Source organism: Trifolium pratense, linkage group LG6 (assembly GCF_020283565.1).
Source record: "Trifolium pratense cultivar HEN17-A07 linkage group LG6, ARS_RC_1.1, whole genome shotgun sequence".
Taxonomy (NCBI): Eukaryota; Viridiplantae; Streptophyta; class Magnoliopsida; order Fabales; family Fabaceae; genus Trifolium; species Trifolium pratense.
This window is the reverse complement of record NC_060064.1, coordinates 44,584,702-44,607,955: the sequence shown is the minus strand read 5'-3', so window position 1 is coordinate 44,607,955 and position 23,254 is coordinate 44,584,702. Positions and strand designations below refer to the sequence as shown.

Genomic DNA, 23,254 nt, shown 5'->3' with positions numbered 1-23,254 from the left:
TGAACAGAACTAAAAATGTGAATCGGATTTGTTGACCTTTTTTTAATTTAAAACATTTATTAAAAATGAAAATGTATTTAGAAATAAAAAAGTTAAATAAAAATAATAATTTTAAATTAAAATTAAATTGGTTAAAGCCAAAACATCACCGTACATTGTTTTGTTTCATACCAACCAACATCTCTCGTTGTTCGTTCTGATTCTCTGTTCCCTTTTGATTCCAATGGCAACAAAAGAACCATTGATAATCAGAGACAAAACCCAGATGACAAAATGGTCAAGAACAATGAGATCTCAATCCAAACTCATTGCTCTTGTTCCTACCATGGGTTACCTTCATCAAGGTCATCTTTCTCTCATCACAGAAGCTCACAAACATGCCAATGTTGTTGCAGTTTCAATCTATGTAAACCCAGGTCAGTTTTCACCAAATGAAGATCTTTCAACTTACCCTTCTGATTTTCAAGGTGATATTCAAAAGCTTATGTCTGTTCCTGGTGGTGTTGATGTTGTTTTCAATCCAAAGAATTTGTATGATTATGGTGATAGTGATAGTGGTGAGGGTGGTGATGGTGATGGTGGTGTTGGGGTGGTGTCTTGTATTGAGAAAAGTGGTTTGGGACATGAGAGTTGGGTTAGAGTTGAGAAACTTGAAAAGGGTCTTTGTGGGAAGAGTAGGCCTATTTTCTTTAGAGGGGTTGCTACTATTGTTACTAAGTTGTTTAATATTGTTGAACCTGATTTTGCTTTCTTTGGGAAAAAGGATTATCAGCAGTGGAGACTTATTCAGAGAATGGTAATTATTTTTCATACTTTTTTCTTTCTTTAGTTTTGTTCCATCATATGATTACACGACACGACACTGAGATATATAATTACATTGAATTATGTCATTTTGTCAAATTATTAGCGTCGATGTCGTGCTCGTGTATGTACTTCATAGTTTAGAATGCATTTACAAGATCTTATGTCCCACCTATATTTGGGTTTGTCTTCTGTGTTGAGTATGATTCATATTCATTGATAAGTGGGCAGACGCTAGAGCCAAGCTAAAGCCCTTGGGGCTTGGTCAATTCGTATGCTGGGTATGGTTTAGGGGTAAACCTGTAATATGAATTGTAGTATTTGTAGCTTGGTTGTTATTTCCGTGAGTTTAGCAAAATAACGGTGAGCCACTGTGATTTTACAAAAGCTACACTTTGTAGCTTCAATGAAATCACCCGTGCTTTTGTCCAATCCACCATGAATACAAAAGTTACAATTAAACAAATTTTGTACTCATAACCCTAAGCATTGCATGATAGAAAACTACAGTTGTCACTCTGTTGTCGGAGATGTAGGCACAATTGACCAAACTTTGTTTTCTTGTGCGTTTATTTATCTGTTTGCTTTAGAGCAGGGTTTGCTATTCTGACATAACCAGTTGTGTAAGTGTTTGTGAGCGGTTATGAAAATAACTTATCATGTTTTCAACTGGTTTCAATATGGTTTTTGGGATAGCTTATGAAAACTGCTTACAACTTGTTAAAATACAATTTAACCTTCAGATGAGAGTACCTAAGCTATATGTCAATATGTCTTGTTTGTTCGCATTCTTAGAAGAACTTCGGTAGGTTGTAGCCTTAGCCCCAAGCTTCTGCAAGTGAACTTCGGGAGGTTGTAGCATAAAACATGAAATAAACGTTGAATGCAGCTGTATTGTGGGTGTTTCTACATTAAATGGGTTATGGAATCTCAAGCTCAACTTCTCAGTCACCTTCTTTCCTGAAGATGTAGATTAGTAAGGTTTTATCTTTACATAGTATGTTGCATTATTCATATCTTTTGAGCCACTACAAAATTGCCTATAACGCCATCTAGCACCAAGTAGCTTTTTGTCATTAACTATTATCTTCTTTCACTGTTGATGAATCAACTGAACACCTAAAAAATGTTGGACTCAACACAACCAGCCACCTTGGCTATTGCTTTGAATTCAAGATATCAATTGGCAACTTATATTTCTGCATCCCACTTTGAACAACAATTCAACATGTTACATTTGTTGTGTGATAGTGCAACCATCAAAACTAGTTTAGTGCTTTTGCTTACAATTGTTGCTTGCACCTGCTCATCACCTTCCATTGTGCGAATGTGAAAATTAGTATCCTACATGTTTGACCCACCTGTAGCCATTGTCATTTGAGAATAAGGGTAGGTCCTTCTTCTTTGGTTGTTCTATTCTGACTTTATGACTGGTTCGGCTTTCTGTTTGTTCTTTCGTCTCCGCCTCAGGTACCTGTTGCATATTGTCTCCACATTCATTACGTGTTTCTACTGCTGAAAATCCTCAGCGACTGTTGATTTTCCTTTGCTTTCCTGAATCCTGAAACAAGACTTGTGTTTCTCCCTTGCTTCTTGTTTCTCTGTTCTAAATCTTAGAAACTCCATCATGAAGTCAGGAAATTTCTCTCTAGAGCCTCTACTCATGCTCCCATCCATATTAATCCACCAATCAAAGATCCAGGATCAAGGGTCTTGGTAGCAGTTAATAGGTTACTGGAATAAAAGTGATGTATTATCGATATACTAAAACTACTGTAAAAAAAACAAAAAAAAAACTACTGTAAATCCCTCGAGTTTATTATTTGTTTTTATATGATTATCTTTAATAAATAGAGATCCATAACAAATTGTCCTCTTATGTTTCTCTCTTGTTCAGTAGCTAGCACCTATAAATAGAACTAAAGAAGAAAACTGAGAGACAGGAAAGAAGAACAAACAGATAGTACAGACTCTATGAGGAACCTGATGCTTCATTTCCAATCTTTACATTCAACCTTTTATCTATTCATGCCATGCCACGGAAGTACTCAAATATCATTGGACATAATTCTTACTATCTCCAATTCTTTTGATTCTGCTACGAATGGAAAATATTATTTCCAACATCTCCATCGGTGCACAGTACCTTAAGCCTCTATGATTGGCTGGGAAATTAAAATGGACCTAGAGAGTGAAATGAATAATAGGACCTTGGAGTGTGCTCCTCACAAGGTCTCAGGTTCGAATCCTCCTGGTGCCACGTCCTATGTTGGGCCAGTCCATACAGAGTGAAGTTCTGGCTTTAAATGGTCCCCTTGCTAGTGGACGGTGGGATTGGTGTCCCTCGGATTAGTCGGTCCTTGGGCTGGATACAAGTCTTAAAAAAAAATAACAATTATAGTAATAATAGAATTAACCGGTAGCAAATTGGGAGAGGGAGAGATGATTCTAGAACCAGGAAATTATTGGGAAAGTGGTGAATATAAAGGGAACGGGTAAGAGAAGATTTTCCGTTAATGCTAGGCTATACTTATTATTGTTGTGGGATGTTGGTTTTAATGTACTGAATGATTCTTTTTTTGCAGGTTAGAGATCTTGATTTTTCCATAAAAGTGATAGGCTGTGAAATTACAAGGGAAAATGATGGCCTGGCAATGAGTTCACGCAATGTTCATCTTTCACCTGAAGAGAGGGAAAAGGTTTCATTTTATTCATTCATAGTTTTTTATTACTCAAAGCATGCCATGATATTCAATATCAACCATCTGTGCCAATAATAATAATGATGATGATGATGATGATAATGTACTTTTGACATTATAAAGCTTTCTGACGTGTTATCATCTTCATTCGCAGACCCTTAATCGACTTTTTCATATTATTTATGTTCTATCTGCGACTAGGTAACACCTGTCAATCCTTTTGCAGGCACTATCAATAAACAAATCCTTATCAAAAGCCAAGTCAGCAGTAGAAGATGGTCAGGTGCAATGTGAGAAATTGAGGAACTTAGTCATCCAATGTATTACTGAAGCTGGAGGAACAATCGACTATGCAGAGGTGAGACGTTAATTTACTTTTTCTAAATTTGGAATGTAATGAAATCTACACTTAAAGATCATTCAACCTTAGTTGAAAGATGATTAAATATTTGCAAGTGATGTTAGATGTGACGATTCCTATGGCGAGGTACTATTGGCAAACGTCTATATGCTTCTTTGTTAGTGTTTCTGATTGTGACTTCATGCTAGCTGATGATCATGACAGTTGTTTAAGTGCTTCAATAATAATCTAAGTCAAACAGAAATATTCCGTAGCTTCCATTCTATACACAACTTTATAATTGACAAAATGTAAACTAATTTGTATAGGTTAATTAGCTAATTAGTTAGTTAGTGACCCTGTATCACAAGTTAGTTAGTTATACTACAAGTTACTAGGCAGTTAGAGTTTGTTAGACGAGTTTGTTATCAAGCTAACATCTATATAAACTCATTACACATTGAATCAATAACAAACTTTTCCTTTACATCACATTTTGTTATCTTCTTCCTTTAAGCTTTTCCTCCTCCATCAATGGAGTTTTTCCCTATTATGTTCTCTGTTATGGTATCAGCTTATTACTTTGTTATGGTATCAGAGCGTCTCAATTGAGAGCTCTGCTGCGCCATACTCGATTCTTTCTTCTTCCGCATCTTCCGTTCTTTCTTTTCTTTTCCTCCTTTCTTCTATTCACTATGGTGCGTCGTTCCAACACCTCTGTGGATAAAATTCCCGCCATTCCAGCTCTTACTGATCCTTCTCAGAATCCATGCTATGTTCACCCTAATGAAAGTGCTACTGCTGCACTTGTTTCGCCGCTTCTTGACGGAAAAAACTACCATGATTGGTCGCAATCCATGATGAAGGCTGTGATTATGAAGAATAAGCTTCGCTTCTTAGATGGATCTTGTCCAATGCCGGATCAATTTGATCCAACGTATGAACCATGGATTCGTTGTAATAACTTGGTTTTATCATGGCTGATGAATTCTGTGATTCCTACCATTTCTCAGAGTTTAGTGTACACAGACACTGCATCACAAGCATGGAGTGATCTCAAGGCTCGTTTCTCGCGTGCTGATCGGGGGTTCGAGCTTCTACTTTGCAACGAGAGATTTATGCGCTGAGGCAGGAATCTCTATCTGTTACTGAGTATTTCACAAAATTGAAGGGATTATGGGAAGAATTAGAGCTGTATCGACCCGTCCCTAATTGTACTTGCACGTTTCGCTGTGTTTGTGAAGCAATGATCAATGCCAAGAAATTCAAGGAAGAGGGTTTGGTGCTACTCTTTCTTACTGGTCTCAATGATCATTATGCTATGGTAAGATCCCAAATCTTGCTCATGGAACCCTTTCCACAATTAAATTCTGCATTTGGCATGGTTATACAGCATGAAAGCCTTAACCGTTTGGACAGTTTAGATGATTCCGTTTCTGCAGCTGTAAATCTTGCTAAGCAATCTTATGGTAAGAATAATTTTCCCAAAACTGATAAGAAGTGCACATACTGTCATAAGACCAATCACATTGTGGACAATTGCTTTAGAAAGCATGGATTTTCACCTGGTTATATTCTGGAGCTTCCATTCCATACACAACTTTATAATCCTCTTAATTTATGTACAAATAATGAAAGGTATTGTTCAATGCCAACTGCTAACCTGATACTTTTTCTACTGTAGATTGTTGATCAACATAGTTTAGAGAAAGTGGAACTTATCAAAGGACCTGTTGTGTTCTGTGTTGCTGCATTGTTCGGGAAAGTACGGCTTATAGACAACATGGAAATAAACTTGTAAATGCATGTCTTATTCTAATCTAATCCATGCATGAGATGCATTTTACTGCCACACGAAATTCTAAGAGTGCTGCTACCTATATACACACTGGTAGGAATCAGTGAACTGTTTTTTTTTAATTTACTTGACAAAAAACTCTTACATAGATTATTTATAAGAGTTCAACTATATGCTGAATAACAACTCCATGAAGGATTGAAGTTTGGTGACTGCAAAATGTGGAATGGAATAATTAGGACTGATCTTTGTTGCTATGGCTTTTGTTCTAGCACAAGCTACTAGGAATGTGGTCTCTTGTACAATTGAAGGCATGGATGATAGAAACATCATTTTTGTATGCCGATTTGTTACTGCAAATTTTTACAATTTCGATCCGAAGATCAAGTTGGGATTCAAAATTTTCAAATATAGTTCTGCTTGAAACTTTTGAGCCTATTGGATATTAGTTTATATGATCAAAAGATTTGTTTGATTAGTTCTAATAAAAAAAATTGTTTGATGAAAATTATTTCTCACAAGTTTATAGCATTTTTTATAGTATTTTAATTAGCTTATAATGTTGCTTCAAAACAAATTAGCTTATAGCACTTTTAGATAAGCTACTTCATTTAACGTTTCGACTTATAATTTATCATTTTCATTTTCAATTTTACCTTTGATATCTTATTAAAAAAATAAAATATTAATTGAAAATAATTTTCTGTCATTACATATTTATAACTTAATTCAACTAGTAATTTTACTAAACACTTTTAATCTATTATAGCTTATTTGCTATCAGATATAAATTTGCCATTAGATATTTTTTAACAATATAAAATTATATATTTTTTCAAATATGCACATCCCAAATCATACCTAGGAGAGAAAAGTTCCTCCAAGAGAACAAATTATGTGACGGTCTAACTCAAATTACACTGTCCAAACTACTTATTATGGAAAAGTAGATCTTGTTTGATTTGTTTTGATGAGTATTTTCAAATATCAAGTTTTTATAATTTTTACTAATAGAGAATTAAAGATATTAGTGACCAAAATTGTGCGTTGGCATACATGCAGTAGTCAAAGTAGTTCTTATATTTTGGGACGGAGGGAGTATAATTAATTAACGATTATAGTAATTCTTATGGTCACAAATACAATACTCCGTTTTCAGACACTTGCATGGATGACGTTTACATTCAACTTCTGATTAGAGTACTATTTTGAGTGTCAAACTCACATTCAAGTGAGCTTAAAAACTGTTGATACTTGAGGGTACAAAATAGACTACTTTACTGATGACCACCCTCTTTAATATGATTATATCACGTGAAACTACAGCTGTTCATTCTTTATGTTTCTTGAGATGAGATTCACTGACCCACTTAAGAATCTTCTTAAGTGCAAGTCTCTCGGACTAACTCATTTTTTTTATGTTGTGAGAAATTTATTCAAAGCTTATTGTCATTCAAGAAGGTTGAACATACGTATAGAAGTGTTTTAAAACTATTTTCAAACACAAGGATTAGTAGATAAACTATCAAGTCTTAAACATCCTAGCCTGAGAATGTGATTCAACTACCAAATTTCTCACAGAAGATTTGCTTATCAGCTGCATGTTTGATGAAATCTGCTTTTATAGCTTAACTGATGGGTTTTTTTTTTTTTAATCGGAGAAGGATTAAAATGGCGAGGGATGGTTTGAGAATGAAAGTTTCAATTGATAAGGTAGGTACGGGCAAGGAATATCGTTTTAGAAGTAAAGAGGAGAGGAGTTTCGGATATTTTTGTCTACCGTTACTTCATTTTTTCAAAAACAAGTTAAAATCGAAACTACCTGTGTTTAGAATATCACAATGCAGGGTTTGCCGAAGATAGACAGTGTAAACACCAAATTCACATATGCCATATGTCTTGTAAAGAAAAATAGGCAATATGAAATTTAACTAAGCAATGGCTGGTTTCTAATAGAGAAAACATCATAATCCTCACAAGAAATGCTGAAAACTCCCGCCTAAACTACATAGAGAAAGACAAATTAGCACTACCACTATGGGAGACAAAATGGTGAAGTCGAGACTAAACCATTGCACACTATACAAACAATGTCATAATACTGATCTAATCGTAGATGTAGGAAGAATGTAAATCCCAAAATATCAAAAGCACTACGAAGATAGTAGAGGCAATGGCAATCAGCTACCGAAAATCTTATCGAGTGAGGGGACACCGACACAATTAAAGCTAACAATGGAAAGATTCATTTAGAACAGTTGAAGCCACCACAGACAGAAAGAACAATGATGAGAATTATGGCAATTATGATACCCAGAACTATTAGCTTTATCTTCATATTCTGGAACCACATCTTTCTCCTAATCTTGGTTCCCTGTTGCTTGAAATCTTGTGCCTGTAAAATCATATATGAATAGAGTCGCAAAAAAGATAACTAACAGTTTTGTTTTTTTCACTACAATTACAATGTGAACCAAACTTGGTGTTTGAAGGTGAAAAAAAATACCATGTCTGAAATATACTAGTGTTTACACCATGTCACAAAATTTACTGATACTACATTAGTGTAATCTAGATATAGACAGGTTTGCCTTACTGATGAATTGTATTTAAAAACATATGCAAATCAAAGGACATTTCAGTAAATTTGTTTTAGCAATGTTTTACTAGCACTCAACAATATTCTGTACCACATACCAGATTTACCTAAGTCTTATAGTGCTAACGTAAGACTAAAAAGTGACAAAGTACATATACATAGCCACATGAATTGCATACCTATTACAGCATTCGATTAAATCTAATGACATTTATCATTAGATTTAATGTTTGCTTATGAAAGTCTTATTGCCTATTAACTATATATGTATATCTGGAACTTTGTTGCATCTGTCCAAAACAATCTATTATGAATCTATGATTGAAGATTAGTCAGAATATAGATTGGATATTAGCAATTTAGTATTGAAATCTCAGATTTTAGATTCCTGTGTCTATAATAATAATTACTTCAATACTTTTTTACAACTAAAACACTAAAAAATTGGTTTGTGTGGGAGGGGGGCAGGATGATTTTGGACCATCTATTACCTTGCATTATTATAATATTCTTATGCCAAAAGTTTATTAATATACAAAATGCAACTATAGCAACCAACAGACCTGAGAGCGAAGGTCCTCTGTCTTGTCTACTAAAAGCTCAATTTTCTCCCCACGGTCCAGAACCTGCCAAAATGGATAAGATAAAATGTTGGAGTATATTGAATTCCATATGCCACACTCAATAGATAAAGTATTAAACAACTTTAAATATGGCCAGTTGATAAAAAATAATAGAAACAACAACAAATATAATCATGAGAAAGCTTAGTTTCTAGAAGCATTTTCAACCCACCCACAGAAAAAAAAGACAATATATTTGCAGTGTCCTGGCAACACAGGAGGGAAAATGATAAGGATGCAAGTGTTTTACCTTCTCAATATTTTCCATCATAACTCCTTTGACCTCTGTAACCTGAGCTTTCACTTTGGTAAGCTTGTTAATCTCCTCCGGGTGATCAACACAGTACTGCATCTGCTCCTTCAACTTAGATCTACACCATGAAAAACAAATATTTCACAGTAAATGGATGTCATTATAACAAATTAAACAATATCAAATTGCAGGATATGAATGAATACCCAAACTCTTTATTCAGACTCTTGGCAGCTGCATTTTCAGCTTTTCCTCCAGCATATTTCTTGGAAAATTCATCCTTGACACGTTCAAGGAAAACAATGGGAGTCTGCCGTCCGGCAGACTCAGCAGCAACAACACAGTAAGCTACAACATTCAACATATTTCAAATCAGTTCCAAACTCAACGATCTATACTTCGATATAAAAAGGAAAACATTAAACAACCATCACCAAGAGAAGACAAAAATTTCTAAAAACAATCAAGTTATTATTAACAATAAAACCATATTTAATTCAGCATTTACATTTGGCATAGTACATCTTCTGAACAACCAAATGATATATTTCTCCCTCAATTCTAAATAGCTATCTATAAAAAGAAACTCTCTCTTAATCTTACATTTTACTAACAATTAATTTTATTACCAAAATTTGAAATGTTGCTCTCTAAGTTAACAAGTAACGGAACAGCTACACCAAATACAACTTATGTAGCACCGACACTTTAAATTTGAAGACGTGACTAATGTTCAATCACGTAACAACATCGACAAATGGTAGTTAAGTTCAATATTCAATTCAATCACTTTCACTTCTATTTTCTTAAATTAGTATCGGTGTCTACGTGTCAGTATCGTGTCCAATTGAGATATTCTTGTTAGATCAACAATGTAACCATTTCCATTCTCTTCTCATTCACACAGATTTGTTACTTCCTATTATGCAATCCGAAGATTTTAACAATGTGAATAAAATCAAATCGATCAAAAATCAAATCAATCAACACAAGCCAAATCCAAATCAACGAGTAAATTCATAACACATTTTACTGTTAACAGATCAAAAAGTAAAATCTAACGTAAATTCAAATCGCAAAATAGAAACATGAATCAAAATCATAAAACAAATGCAGATCAATGAAACGAAAGAGTTTAACGAATTACTGAATCCACTATCAACGAGGTAGTTGAAAGTATGGCCATCGCAGTTGTAAGTAAACTTGTTATTAGAAGAAGGAAGTTTCTGGAGACACTGCGCCGCCACACCGGTAAAGTTACCGGTAAACTCAGTGTATTCAGCGAGAATGACGGTACCGCGAGCGACGAAGCTGTAGATCAACGATTGTTGTCCCATCGTTGGAACTACAATCGCAGAAGAAAAAAAAGAGATGAGATCGATTGAGAGAAGAGGAGGAAGATGGAAATGGAGGTTGTAGAGAGAGAAAGGAGTGATGATTTTAGAGAGAGAAAGTTGGTGAAGAAGAAGTAATGAGAGAGTTTGTTTGAAAGTGTAACAGAAAAGTGTGATTAAGAAAAAGAGAAATGAGAAATAGTAAATGGGAATGAAATGAAGTGTTTGTGTTTTGTGCTTGGCTTAGATGCGAAGCAAGCGTGAAATGGAAGAAAAGGTGAATGCTATTAAATTACCCTTGACTGCCTTGAGTTTCGTTGTTATTACGTAAATGCCATGCCGTATACGCTGTATTCTTTTTGTGTATCCAAGTTCAAATTTTGTTTCTCCCCTTCAATTTCTAGAACTAGAAAGTTTTCTCTTAACTTAACATGTCATAATTTGAAGTAAATATGTTTTTTTAGATTTATTTAATATATTTTTTTAACAGTAAATATATTATTAATCAGGTCTCTGCACAAGACGAATAAAGACTGGTGTAAAAGTAACTATATAACAGGACGCCGTATATATACGGAATGCCAAAATAAAACACCAAAACTCATATATTAATCAGGTCAGTGTAAATTAATTTTACATTAACAACCAATAAGAATGAAGCATTCTATGGGTCCGATGTTACTTCTATGGGTCTTTGCTTTCGTGATACTGATGGACATTTTGTGGCTGACTTGACTCAATGACAGCAGCCTTTTTATTTCTTAGTGGAAGGCGAATCATTGACACTATTACATGCTATGAAAGAGGTTATCCATCGTGGATTTGAGCGAGTTCAATTTGAAAGTGACTCAAAGTTGTCGGTTGACGTTATCCATTTGAGAAGACGGGACAATTCGGAATTTAGTTTAATTGTTAACGACATTATTCTTCTTATGTCATCTTTTTATGGAAACTTTGAGGTTAAGTTTGTTAGGAGACAAACGAATTTGGTTGCTCATACTCTTGCTAGGGCGACCAATGTTTGGGCTAGTTTCCATAGATTTGAGATTATTCCTTTATGTATTGAACATTTATTAGTTAATGATATGAATTAAATTTGTTTTTTTGGTTCAAAAAAAAGACTACGCACCGTCAGTGTAAATTAATTTTACACTAACAACCAATAAGAATGAAGCATTCTTCCACATAATATTAAGAAAGTGGGGTTTAGTGGGATGATGTGGTGAAAAACATGGTTGATATTGGTTGGCGGTGTAAAATTATTTTATACTGTCAGTGCATATTCATTTTTCTCAAATTTTTATTATATATGTGATAATTTGTTGCATCGTCAGTGTAAAGTTTTTTTACACAAATATTCAATGATGTGTTGTCACGTCATTTAATGAGTGTGAAACATATGTATTTTTAAACATCATACATGATATGTTGATATATTGTTGGACGCATAACTGACTATGTATATAAATTAAATTTTTAATATATTAGTTATTTAATAAATCCAGTTTTGTTTATAATTTGGTTCTAGTAAAATATAGGAGTATTATTTAGAAATAAAATTAACAATGTACTATTTCCATATTTTATAAAAACGAAACATATATACGGTCAGTATAAAACAATTTTACATAAATATTTAATGAAATCCACCAATTTATCACATCACACCACTCTTTTGTATGATGACACGAAAGAATTATGATTTCTTATTAGATGTAAGCGTAAAATTATTTTACACCGATGATATATGTCTATTATAAACTCTTATAAAAAATGTTTTCTTTAGGTTGGGTGTGATTTTTATGAAAATTATTGTTTTAGTTTTAAAGATAAAATTAGTGTAAATTATTAAAACATGTTTGTTGATTGTATTGTAGTTAGGGAATAAAATTCACTACATATATAAGAATATATTATTGAAAGGAAAAAAATTCAATTGCATTGATATTCTAAAATTATACTAATATAAGTGAGACAATTTTACAAAATTAGTGTTGTTTAAGGTTGTTTCAGATAAATTAATTATGAGTAAAGTTTGAATAAATTAATTAATATTACACTGAAATAGTAACATAATGGAGTAATTATTTTGAGATAATATTTTACTAAGGACTCTTATTTTGAAAGAGAGAGTATATAATGCACCGAACCTTTAAATTGATTTATTTTTAAATTTATGAAAAAATCTTTTTACATTAAATTATAAATTTTTGTTGGTAAAAATTGTATCTTCATTAACGGTTTTTTATAAACTACTTTGACAAATTTATGAATAATCCATAAAAACATATTTATTTACATAAACTGTTTTATGTGAGCTAAAAAATAAGTCAACCTAAAAAATCGTAAATAGTTTTGATAATGCACTCAAATAAGAAAGAAAAGATTACATATAAAAAACAAAAGTTGTTTAAAAATACATTATTGATGTCAAATTGTGTGTCCAATTTTATTTTATAATTCACCTTTAAATTTTTATAATTATCTAATTAGTAAATATTTTTGCTTTTTATCACTTATTTTATCTATTTACAAAAATGGTCTCATTTTAAAATTTCTCAATTTTTTGTCATTCCCTCAAAATTTTGAAATTATAAATAATGATGTCACATGCTTAGCTCATTAATAGTTTCCATATCATTAATTTGAAAAATTAAATTATGTTTGAAACAAAAACAAAAACAAAAACAAAAACAAAAACAAAACTAATTTAATTTTTTTTCTAATAAGGTTCCAAATCCAAGACCAAGAGTTGCCTGTCAGATGGGGATCTTTACTTACTAATAAGCCACTGTTAATAGTCTATTGTTATCAGCTATCCTCAATCTGTGTATTTTTTACTTTTAACCATTAGTACATCTCAATACAGTGAAAATTGAGTGTTTGACTATTTATGCAAACAAACATATACTCGGAAGATCAGAGAATGTAATAAATGATATAGAAGGGGCAAAAATAGAAGACAATGGATTCTGCATCTCAGTTCATTTCAGGCAAGTTCATGAAAAGGAGGCTTAAAACTCTTAGTTTCCAGTGCTGGCTTCCCAAAATTTTGTCATCTCAGGCAAATGATCTCTGCCAACAATACCCAGGATAAATGAGCTATCCTTAGAGAGTTTGAGTAGCTTATCCATCATATACTTCTCTATTTCATCAAACACAATCTCCTGAACTGCTTGGTGACGACTTTCCTCTGACGATTTATAGGGTTGGGATTTACCCAACTCCATAAGCCGATTTTTCAATTTACGAGGACAAACTAAAAAAAGAAAATCAGAAACCTATTCTATTACTATCATCAACCTCTTACCTTATAAAACTTTGGGTCTTGCTAAACGGTGCCCCCGTGACATTCTTTTATAAGCATTCAATTTAAAGAAATAATTTATTCAAAAAAATTAAATATTTCAATTTCCAATGCGTTGACTTCACACATTTCCATAAAATTTTAACAAAATGTTAGTACTATTTAAGGTGCTTAAAGAGTGACGCGAGACATTGTTTAACATTTTCCTAAATCTTTTTAATACATATATTATGAAAATTAAACTCAAAATCTTATTTACTTTGGACATATATGTTTCCCGAAGACTTATTATAGTAGTTATACAATAACCCATATAGCTGCCTAAACAAAATCCCATATAGCCTATTAACAGTTTAACACACACACTTCACATTACAAAATAACAAACCTATGTAACATAACTCTACCATTTCAATTATGTAACAACAAGAACAATTATAAGAATGATGACAATTATGATGGCAAGAATTATTAATTTTATCTTCATGTTTTGAAACCACATCTTTCTTCTTAGTTGGCCTCCATTCTGCCTGAAAACTTGTGCCTGCAAAGTCATATTCAAACATATCAATTAACTTAGTTTCTAACTTAGTAGTCTTTAAACTATATAAATATAATACATAATCTTTAAACAATATATAATCAGTTAATTTAGTCTCTAAAGTATATGAAAAAATTTCAATTTAGTTTAAACATAAATTTTGGTTACACACTGCTCATAAATCAGTTTAAATATATTTGTTTACATTAATAGTTGTATTTGTTTACGTACTTACAATTGTACTTAGGACCATATATATTTTCAATAAAAAAATATAATTTTTTTTTGAACAAGCCAAAATGATATATATATATATATATATATATATATATATATATAAATAAAATAGTCTTCTCAGCACAAGACGTGCCAAAAGAGACTAAGAAAGATTACAAACGAGTCATAGTACAAGAACCAAAAGAAACTACACTAAACAAGGCCCAAGCAAAACATAGGACTAGACCACCAACTATGACAGTTCACAGCTAGAGTACTACTCGTCGTTTTTAACCACCTGTATGAAAAAATCTTGATTTTGTCCAACATATGATGCACTGTATATTTTACTAAAAAATATAAATTATTAAAAAAAACTAATATTTTACTAAACTCGTGTGCCTTACTACTCAATTTATCGTAGCTAATAATGAAACTCAAATATATGGTCACAACATTTAACAATGTAATTCAATTTATCATAGTTAATAGTATCACTCAAATTATTATTATTTAAATATTACCACAGTAGCTACAACTCAATTTACTATTTTAATATTAAGTACCACACTATCTAATAATGCATAAAGGAAGCATTATTCTCTTAAATTAATATTATACTGAAACTCATGTATTTTGTTTCTTAATTTAATAAAGGAAGCATTATCTATATAGCCACATTAATTTATCATCATATATATAAACACTATAAAAAATGTACACTTATTTAAGTATTTGATGTAAACACTGTCTAGGACAAGATATTTGTTGCAAATGAAAACAAAGTTTATGTATGATATGAACAAATAAAAGTACCTCACTGCGAAGGTTGTCAGATTTGTCCATCAAAACATCAATCTTGACTTGACGATTAAGGACCTGCATTCAAAACATAGTACAATGATTCACCACATATCATCACACAAAACTCCAAAAACTTAAAATCAATTAGGAAATGGACAATATTGCGGAAATTTTCTCCTCTTAATCTAACTGTCTACATCAGGTCTGTTGAGGAGTTTGAGAAAACTTGAAAGAAACATCGAGTCAAATGTTTCAGTCTTACAAGAGAGTGAGACATCATATCTCCACCAAAAACTTTATAAGACATTAGGTTAATGGGTAACATTCTTCGCATTCATAGTAGACGTGAAACTTAACCGATCATACTTAAAACTCATCACGGTCATAGATAATTTATTTTGGACATATATACCTGATCAATATTTTGCATCATAACATCTTGGACTTCAGAAACTTGAGCTTTCACTTTGGCAAGTTGGCTAATCTCTTCTGGATGTTCCACACAATATTGCATATGCTCCTTCAATTTCAGTCTAAACCATATATTATACAACAAAAGAAACATCATATTAATTACTACCATTAAACTTTGGTGACACATTTTCTATACACTGAATTACTATAAACTAATTAAGCACCCAAATTCTTTGTTTAAGCTTTTAGATGTTGCAGTTGCAGCTTTTCCTCCACCATATCTTTTGGTAAAGTCCTCCTTGATGCGTTCAAGAAAGGCCATTGCAATATGGCCATCAAAAGACTCCACTGCAACAATGCAATAAGCTGAAAACAATAGATCATGTGAGTGTAGTTATTTAGTGGAATTTTAGAAAGAAAAGGAAAGCACCATATAAATTAACAGCATAAATTTCATAAAGGTTAGGTATCTATATTCTATAAATTAACAATTAGCCACATTACGGTCTGTTTGGATAATTAACTTATTTGCAGCTTATAGTATAATCATTTATCATGATAAGTCCTTATGTATAAGGTAAAACAAAGTAAAATTTTGTATATGCTATAAAATGTTTTCATAAATTATCTTAGAGAACTTACGAAAATACGCCATTTTTTTTTTTGGTACATAAATACGCCAAATTTTATTTATGAAAAATGTCATAAGTTGTTTTTATAATTCTCCCAGACAATCTTACAAAATTTATGTTAGTAGATTAACTCAAATAATCGGACCCTAACTCATTTGAGTAAGTACATATATCATTACACAATATTTTTCATAAACCACCAAAGACTTTCTTATCAAATTCCATTTATAACTCAATTATGTGATTTCAAGGTTAACACCGACACTTCAGATTAAAGGCGTATTAGATTGTTATTCTCTGACACAAATTTGCATGATACATCATGTCATTGTATTTGATCACTTCTATTTTCTTATTATCAATGTTTTATGTGCTAGTGTCGGTGCTTCATAGATCACAATGCGTTGATATTTTATTCCACAGTTTTGATTATTAAAAAAAAAAAAGATAAAGAGAGAGGGGAAAGTACTGAATCCATCATGGGCAAGGTAGTTGAAGGTATGGCCGTTTGTGTTGTAAGTAAACTTCGTGTTGGTTGCCGGGAGTCTCTGCAGGCATTGCAATGCTATTTCAGGGAAGTTTCCGATGAAATCAGTATGCTCAGCCAGGACCACCGTGCCGCGCGCCACGAAGCTGTATATCAATGATTGTTGCACCATATTGGAAAATCAAAACAACTGAAACTGATCTATAAAGACAGAGAGAAGAAGGAGGAGGAGGAACAGTTATGATATTTTGAGTTCGATTGGATTGAAAGAAGAATTAATTGTTGTGAAGAGTTGAAGTGGTGGAAAGGGAAATTAAAGAAACAAAAACCGTGTGTTTAATTCATTTGTTGACATGTTCATTCATTAATTTCTATGTTATGGATTTCTTCAAACTTTGAAACATCAAAAGTTAGGGGACTTACTTGGTCATACAAGAGGAACTCTGTTTTAGAATTAAAATACCATGTAAGCAGCAATAACAAGCATACCTTAATGAAAAGATTAAAATTAAATAATACTAGGATATTGTTATTCTAGGAAATATGACTAAGATCAAGATTGGCTGCAATAATTATTACACACAGTTTGACACTGTTTTTAATTTAAACCAAAAATTAGGGATCGGACGGTTTAAATTAAAACTTGTGTTTTTCATCTAAAACAATCTGGATTGTTAGTTTATAATTGGATAGTTAAAATCAATTACATGGTCCTGCTATAATTGCATATAATCCTAACCCATATGACTGACCTATTCATGATAAAAGAAAGGGGTAAATGATCATTTACCCCCGCAAAATAAGCAAATTTTCGTTTACCCCCCCTATGCAGATTTTTTTTCTGTTTACCCCCCTGCAAAAAATAGATTCACTCATTTTGCCCCCTGTGTGTACAACAGGACATGTGATTGTGCAAATTTACTGACGTGGCTTGTACACGTGGAAAAAAACATATATATTTATTTTTAAATTCCACGTCAGATAATATTTTTTTCAAAAAAAAAAATTTCCTACAAAATTAATAAAACGATTTTTTTTTTCCAAAATTAAAAGAAAATCCTACAAATAAAATTTTTTTCCTTACAAAATTTTAAAAAATTCCTACAAATAGTTTTTTTTCATACAAAATTATTATTTTTTTCCTAAAATAAAATTTTCATATTTTTCTCCCAAATAAAGTTTATTTTCAAAATAAAGATTTTAAAAATTTATTTTCAAATCTTTTTGATTTAAAAAAAACAGAATCTTCGTCGGTTTGCTTCCACCGTCGTGATCATATTCGTCGTCGTCTTCTTCAATCACCGGAATCGTCTTCTACTTCGTTATTGTCTTCTGCTTCCTTCAATTTTTATAGTTCTAGGGCAAATGATTTTGGTATAAGAGGAAAACACGAATAAAACTTCTTTTTCTATTTTTTTTAATTCAAAGAGATTAACAAAAAAATAATGTTTTGTTTATAAAAAATAAAGATCATGTATTTTTTTAATTCAAAAGGATTTGAAAATAAATCTTTAAAATTTTTATTTTGAAAATAAACTTTATTTTGGGAGCAAAATAAGAAAATTCATTTTTTTTTTGTTGGAAATTTTTTTAAATTCTTTGTAGGAAAAAAAAATTTATTTTTTTTGCAGGAAATTTTTTAAAAAATTTTGTAGGAAAAAAAATTTATTTGTAGGATTTTTTTGGGAAAAAAAAATCCGTTTTTTTTTAAAAAAAATATATTATCTGACGTGGAATTTAAAAAATAAATATTAATTATTTTTTCCACGTGTACAAGCCATGTCAGCAGATTTGCACATTCACATATCCTGCTGTACACACGGGGGGCAAAATGAGTGAATCTATTTTTTGCAGGGGGTAAACAGAAAAAAAATCTGCATAGGGGGGTAAACGAAAATTTGCTTATTTTGCAGGGGGGTAAATGATCATTTACCCTAAAAGAAAGTGTAGATTTCTTCAATAAATTTAAAAACGCCCAAAAAGGTTACATTTCTATATATTTCTTATATTTTTATATTATTTTAGAGTTTGAGATCATAATATACTGTGAACTTAGCTAAATAGTTAGTTTTTGTGAAATTTTTATGAAAATATGTAAAGTTAACGTATTAAAAATTAAAATGTTCAATTTTTAAAATTTTATTTCTTTAGTAAAAAAATAATATTATTTCCTTAAATTGAAATATTTTTTTATAATAATCTTTTCTTTTTCCTGAGACTATTGTTTTTGTAAATTATTTATTTATTTTTACCTTTTTTATTTATAAGCCAATAGATTAATCTGATGACAAAGAATGTAACATGAGATATTTGATACACATTTCCAAATTTCAACTTACTTAGGTTCTGTGTTCGATCTGAATTTAGATGAATTTTTAGCAGGGCCGGCCCAAGCCTAAAGCAAATGATACCAGGGCTTTAGGTCCCAAGTATTTGGGCTCTTCGAAAGGCCTCGAAGTCATACTCATAAAGGCCCCAAGTTTGATAATATATATAATTGGTTCCAACATTAAACAATTTATGCTATCTCAGACTTAGAAATGATTTCGGCTTCTAGACTTCATCCAAGTGTCAACTAATATTATGCTTTATGAACTTTATCCCATCTATTAAGGTCTCTTATTAGCTAAAGACATGAAAATTGACGAGTTTGTCTGCTACTAAGGGTGTGTTTGTTTCGGGGATTAAAATTATAATCCTAGGATTATTTTTCCTTGGAACATTATTGCTGGGAGTATTATTCCTATCAATGTGTTTGGTAAATAAATAAAGTTCCTTGGAACATTTTTAAAATAAATTCAATTAACATTTTAAAATATTAAAATAAAAAAATAAATGAGTTAAAAACAATGAGAGAGTGGGGAGTTATGGGTGGTTACCTCTTATTCCCATGGGAATATAAGATTCCCACCATTTAACATGAGAATGAAAAGTGGGAAAGTCATGTGTAATTTATATTCAAAGGAATAAAAAATTCCTAGGCATAATTTTTTAAAACTTGAAACAAACATATGAATTAAAGATTCCCAAAGTCACATTCCTGAGAATAAATTTATAATCCATGAAACAAACACCCCCTAAGATTTCTTACATTGTACTCATTCGGATCATTATTATAAAAAAAAAAAATTACTTTTTGGTTGATTGAAAAATGAACGTATATCTGATCAATAAAGAAATGAATGTATAGAGGAAGAAATAAAATCAGTGTTCGCTACCAAAACCAAAACAAAAAACAACCGTCATCGCTGACAACACTATCTATTACTCATACTCATACAGTCCTGATCACTAGTCACGACATCTATAAAAGAGAAGCCTAATTCGCACTTACAAGTACTTGTTTCCATTACTACGAGTACAGCATCAATGGCTACTATGTATGAATCAAAACTCTTTGTATTTTTTCAATTCTCTACTTTACCATCTTGTTTCAACACTCAATAACACTTTTCTTTATCTCTAACTAACAGTTTTTCTTTTCTCTTTATAATTTGACATGAATTAATCAATTAGCGGCGTGCCACCACAAGTTCTTCCTCCCCCGTTAACTTCAACTTCTGAACCACCTCCTCTTTTTGATGGAACCACCAGGTTACTTCTCCTTTTTCTAATTTCAATTTTTAATTATTATTATTGTTATTGTTATTCCAATTTCACATCTCAATCTTCTTATTTTTATTTTATTTTATTTTAGGTTGTACGTTAATTACAGTTGCCCCTATGCACAACGTACATGGATCGCTAGGAACTACAAGGTTCTTTCTTCCTTCTACTTTTATCATACTCCATCCCATCTCATATATAAGTACAAAATTAATTTTCAGATTCATTGAATAAGTCATGCATTTGGTTCATAATATGGACCAAATACATCCATTTTTTTATGAATTTGAAAATATGAATCTAGTTCATAGTATGGACCAAATACATCAATTATTCAATCAATCTGAAAACATGAATCTGGTTCATAATATATACCAAATACATTGATTATTCAATGAATCTGCAAATGAATCGGTCTTATATATAAGACCGGATGAAGTACTATTTTAATTCAATTCATATGTTTTTTTAAATTGTTTATGTAAATACTCCCTCCAGTCCTAGTCCTAATCATAAGGAAAAAAATTCATTTTAGATACATTGAATGTTCGATGTAAAATTAATCTTTTCTTATAATTAGGATCGGATGGAGTAGTATACAGAGTGACTATTTGTTTTGATTTTATTATTTTGCGTCTTTGTCACTGTTTATATTTTTTAATAATGTTTGTTGCAATTGAACTACAGGGTCTACAAGACAAGATCCATTTGGTTCCTATTGACCTTCAAAACAGGCCTGCTTGGTATAAGGAAAAAGTATATCCTGAAAATAAGGTTTGTTGTTATAACTTATAAATTAGTATTAATTATAGGATATTCAATTGGATGCTTGGTTGAAATGGTAGTTACTTGACTGAGATAATCTTTAGGTGCCATCTTTGGAGCACAATGGCAAGGTATTGGGAGAAAGTCTTGATTTGATCAAATATATTGATGCTAACTTTGAAGGAACACCTCTCTTTCCTAATGTAAGTAAAAAATGCACATTAATTCTCGTTTTGTCTGTCATTTTACGAGCCAAAAATGAGGCACAGTTTTCACTTTACAAATTGATTTTGTACATGCTCAACCTAAATTCTAAGGTATCAAAGTGTTGGTATATCAAGCGTGGGTAAGAGTTTCACAGAGAAACATAAAAGTTTGAGGACATATTTACCCAATGCTTTAAGTTTTGGGTCAAGATGTGGTGTCCAATTCACTTGTGTGGTTGTTCTAAGCTCAATGTGACGATCCTCGGGGTTCTCTCATGACCCAACACAAAGTTAGGTTCAAGATCCATTGGGCCATCAATTGTAAGTCTTCCGCTATTTGGCCACTCGGGTCATGCTCGAGATGTTCAGTTTTGGATGTGAGGGTATGTGTTTAGTGTATCGCATTAGATAAGATGAGTCCTCAAAATGTATTGAAAATATGACGTTATAAGACGGGACAATCCTCACCTCACAAGCAATGAGCTAATGATGTCAAGCAAGGTTTTAAATTCGAGTCAAATTGTGATCAATTGATATAGTGAGGTCAATTAAGCCTGATGAGACCACAGTCAATTGTGATTGTGTTGCAGTTGCAATCTTAGAAACATCAGAAACCTTAACCTTTATGTGGTACCCTAGCTCATCATTGAAGCTTTTTTTTATTAATAAAACTAATTTTTAGCATAAATGTTCGTAGGATCCTGCCAAGAAAGAGTTCGGTGAGCAGTTGTTATCCCATGTTGATACATTCACCAAAGAGCTGTACGCTTCATTGAAAGGAGATACTGTGCAACAAGCCAGTAAGATGTTTTAAGTTTAAAAATGGAGGAATTATTATTATTTTTTTAAAAAAATATAAAATAACCTTTAACTTGGTTAATTTGAATCAGGTCCTACTTTTGAATTCTTGGAGAATGCTCTTGGCAAATTTGATGATGGGCCATTCCTTCTTGGTCAATTCAGTTTGGTGAGTTCAAATCTTTGAAATTTTCATTTTCCTTTTAAATTTAATGCTTTTCATTTTGGTCGATTTCTAATGCTCTGCATGATGCCTTTAATAATATCAATGACTTAAGGTGGATGTTGCCTATATTCCATTTGTTGAAAGATTCCATATCGTCCTTGCTGAGGTTTTCAAGCATGACATTACCGAAGGAAGGCCTAAACTCGCAACATGGATCGAGGTACACTAGAAGAACCACCTGTGTAGCATTTCTTGATTATGAGAATTGTACTAGTTTACTTTCATTTGTATGTATTCACCATAATCTTCAACCTAAACTAGAAGATAAATAACAGATTGTTCCATTTAAATTTGGCTCTTAATCTCATGCATTTGAAAAGAAGCAGAGTTATTAAATCTTCTGACATATGAAATGTTTGCTTTGTAGGAGTTGAACAAGATTGATGCTTATACACAGACAAGAGTGAATCCTCAAGAAATTGTTGAACTTTTCAAGAATCGTTTTCTGGTACTAAATTCGTTATTATAAATATCTCACTGTTGTTTTTGAAGAATTGTGATTGGATTTTGAATGTTTTCTTTGCTACTGTGCAGCCTCAACAGTGAAAGTTGGATTGCAGCAGTCTTCCTTTGAGATATTCCAATAAAGCATCTTTTGATTTAGTGGGATGCATCTTCAGTCAAATATTGGTGTGTTATAGGTTGATGATGGCATAATTATGTTTCACTTTCTAGCTTGTTTGTTTGGTGTTGTAATAAAGTTTATGTATCAGCTTGTGATCAATGTTCAGAATAATATGATATTATCAACTTTAAGACGCATTTAAAATCTATACACAGAATTTTTGTTTAAGCATTT

At 31.8% G+C, this 23,254-nt stretch overlaps 4 protein-coding genes across 4 annotated transcripts; 2 read left to right on the top strand and 2 right to left on the bottom strand.

The window, feature by feature from the left end:
• The first annotated feature begins 151 nt into the window (after window positions 1-151).
• LOC123889041 (pantoate--beta-alanine ligase) lies at window positions 152-6,070 on the top strand. The gene is made up of 4 exons (XM_045938215.1): window positions 152-796; window positions 3,390-3,503; window positions 3,733-3,864; window positions 5,531-6,070. The coding sequence occupies exons 1-4, from the start codon at window positions 224-226 to the stop codon at window positions 5,645-5,647; spliced, it is 936 nt and encodes a 311-aa protein (XP_045794171.1). The 5' UTR covers window positions 152-223; the 3' UTR covers window positions 5,648-6,070.
• A 1,473-nt stretch (window positions 6,071-7,543) lies between these two features.
• On the bottom strand, window positions 7,544-10,689 carry LOC123889039 (putative vesicle-associated membrane protein 726). Its single transcript, XM_045938213.1, has 5 exons — window positions 10,267-10,689; window positions 9,326-9,467; window positions 9,117-9,237; window positions 8,807-8,869; window positions 7,544-8,039 (listed from the first exon to the last, which is right to left on the bottom strand). Exons 1-5 carry the CDS (start codon window positions 10,454-10,456, stop codon window positions 7,890-7,892), a joined length of 666 nt encoding a protein of 221 aa, XP_045794169.1. The 5' UTR covers window positions 10,457-10,689; the 3' UTR covers window positions 7,544-7,889.
• A 3,272-nt stretch (window positions 10,690-13,961) lies between these two features.
• LOC123889890 (vesicle-associated membrane protein 722-like) lies at window positions 13,962-17,297 on the bottom strand. Its single transcript, XM_045939399.1, has 5 exons — window positions 16,837-17,297; window positions 15,960-16,101; window positions 15,734-15,854; window positions 15,334-15,396; window positions 13,962-14,304 (listed from the first exon to the last, which is right to left on the bottom strand). Exons 1-5 carry the CDS (start codon window positions 17,024-17,026, stop codon window positions 14,176-14,178), a joined length of 645 nt encoding a protein of 214 aa, XP_045795355.1. The 5' UTR covers window positions 17,027-17,297; the 3' UTR covers window positions 13,962-14,175.
• A 2,699-nt stretch (window positions 17,298-19,996) lies between these two features.
• On the top strand, window positions 19,997-23,254 carry LOC123890468 (glutathione S-transferase L3-like). Its single transcript, XM_045940075.1, has 10 exons — window positions 19,997-20,234; window positions 20,371-20,448; window positions 20,552-20,612; window positions 21,148-21,234; window positions 21,330-21,428; window positions 22,129-22,231; window positions 22,322-22,398; window positions 22,508-22,615; window positions 22,823-22,903; window positions 22,990-23,254. Exons 1-10 carry the CDS (start codon window positions 20,224-20,226, stop codon window positions 22,999-23,001), a joined length of 717 nt encoding a protein of 238 aa, XP_045796031.1. The 5' UTR covers window positions 19,997-20,223; the 3' UTR covers window positions 23,002-23,254.